General features: G+C 52.2%; 1 protein-coding gene across 1 annotated transcript; it reads left to right on the plus strand.

The window, feature by feature from the left end:
* PG985_007001 (uncharacterized protein) lies at positions 1–189 on the plus strand (the record flags this gene model as incomplete). Its single annotated transcript, XM_066826770.1, has 1 exon — positions 1–189. A coding segment is annotated over one exon (189 nt), but the record flags the coding sequence as incomplete, so codon positions are not given.
* Positions 190–905: the final 716 nt, after the last annotated feature.

Below are 905 nucleotides of genomic sequence, written 5' to 3' on the forward strand. Positions count from 1 at the left end.
CACACCGCCGGCACTCCCACGCCTGCCACCCTCACCTCGGCCCCCGGTGTTGCCACTACGCCAGTCGGCGGTGACAGCAGCTACCCTACTGCGCCGGCTCCTACTCCCGTCCCCACTGGCGGCGCTGCTTCGCTCCAGTCTGGCCTGATGATGGGTGTCATGGGCGTCGTCGCTGCCCTGCTGCTCTAAGCGCATATCCACCGCGAGGAGCGCATTGACTTGAGTCGGGCCTGCGAGATCGGCGCAAACCCGAGAGAAGAGGGATCGAGACACCGTGACCCCACGACATTAGGGTGACGTGCGGTCAGGGGATGGACAATCAACCATCTTGCTCTTCACATGTTACGGGGGCTTTTTTTATTCTTTACCCCCCGTGATACCTTCGATACCCGAACCACTTGGTTCACCACTTTCTATTCTTAATACCTTGATTGTTTATATTTAATGGGGTTGACGAGAGACGTTTGGAGCACGAATTTACCAAGGAAGGCTTGTTTGGCCTATACACCTATCAACGCATCAACACATGGGCAAACAGCCGGCAAAGCCCTCCGATGGAATGACCACTTTTTTCCTACATACACCGACAAGAGCCTGTCAATATTCCTTTGTCCACAAAATCATTAGACTCGGTGGTTAACGGGGGGTGGTTCGCTGGATCTGCGAATCATACCCATGGTATCTAGAGGATCTTGTCGAGAAGGAGTCTAAACGGTTTTTTTCTTGTCACGTATCCCTCAAACCGGGAGGGGTCATGTTGGCATATCGGACATTCTATACAAATGCAAATGGTTCATACCGCTCTGATTCTTATACTATGTGATGTTTTCCACACCGCTTACTAAGCACCGTATAATATACTACGCAAGCCTTGTCCGCGTGGTGAGGATCCAAGATATGATTGG

This window comes from Apiospora marii, assembly GCF_038362585.1.
Source record: "Apiospora marii strain CBS 49790 chromosome Unknown utg000004l_segment0_segment1, whole genome shotgun sequence".
NCBI lineage: Eukaryota > Fungi > Ascomycota > Sordariomycetes > Amphisphaeriales > Apiosporaceae > Apiospora > Apiospora marii.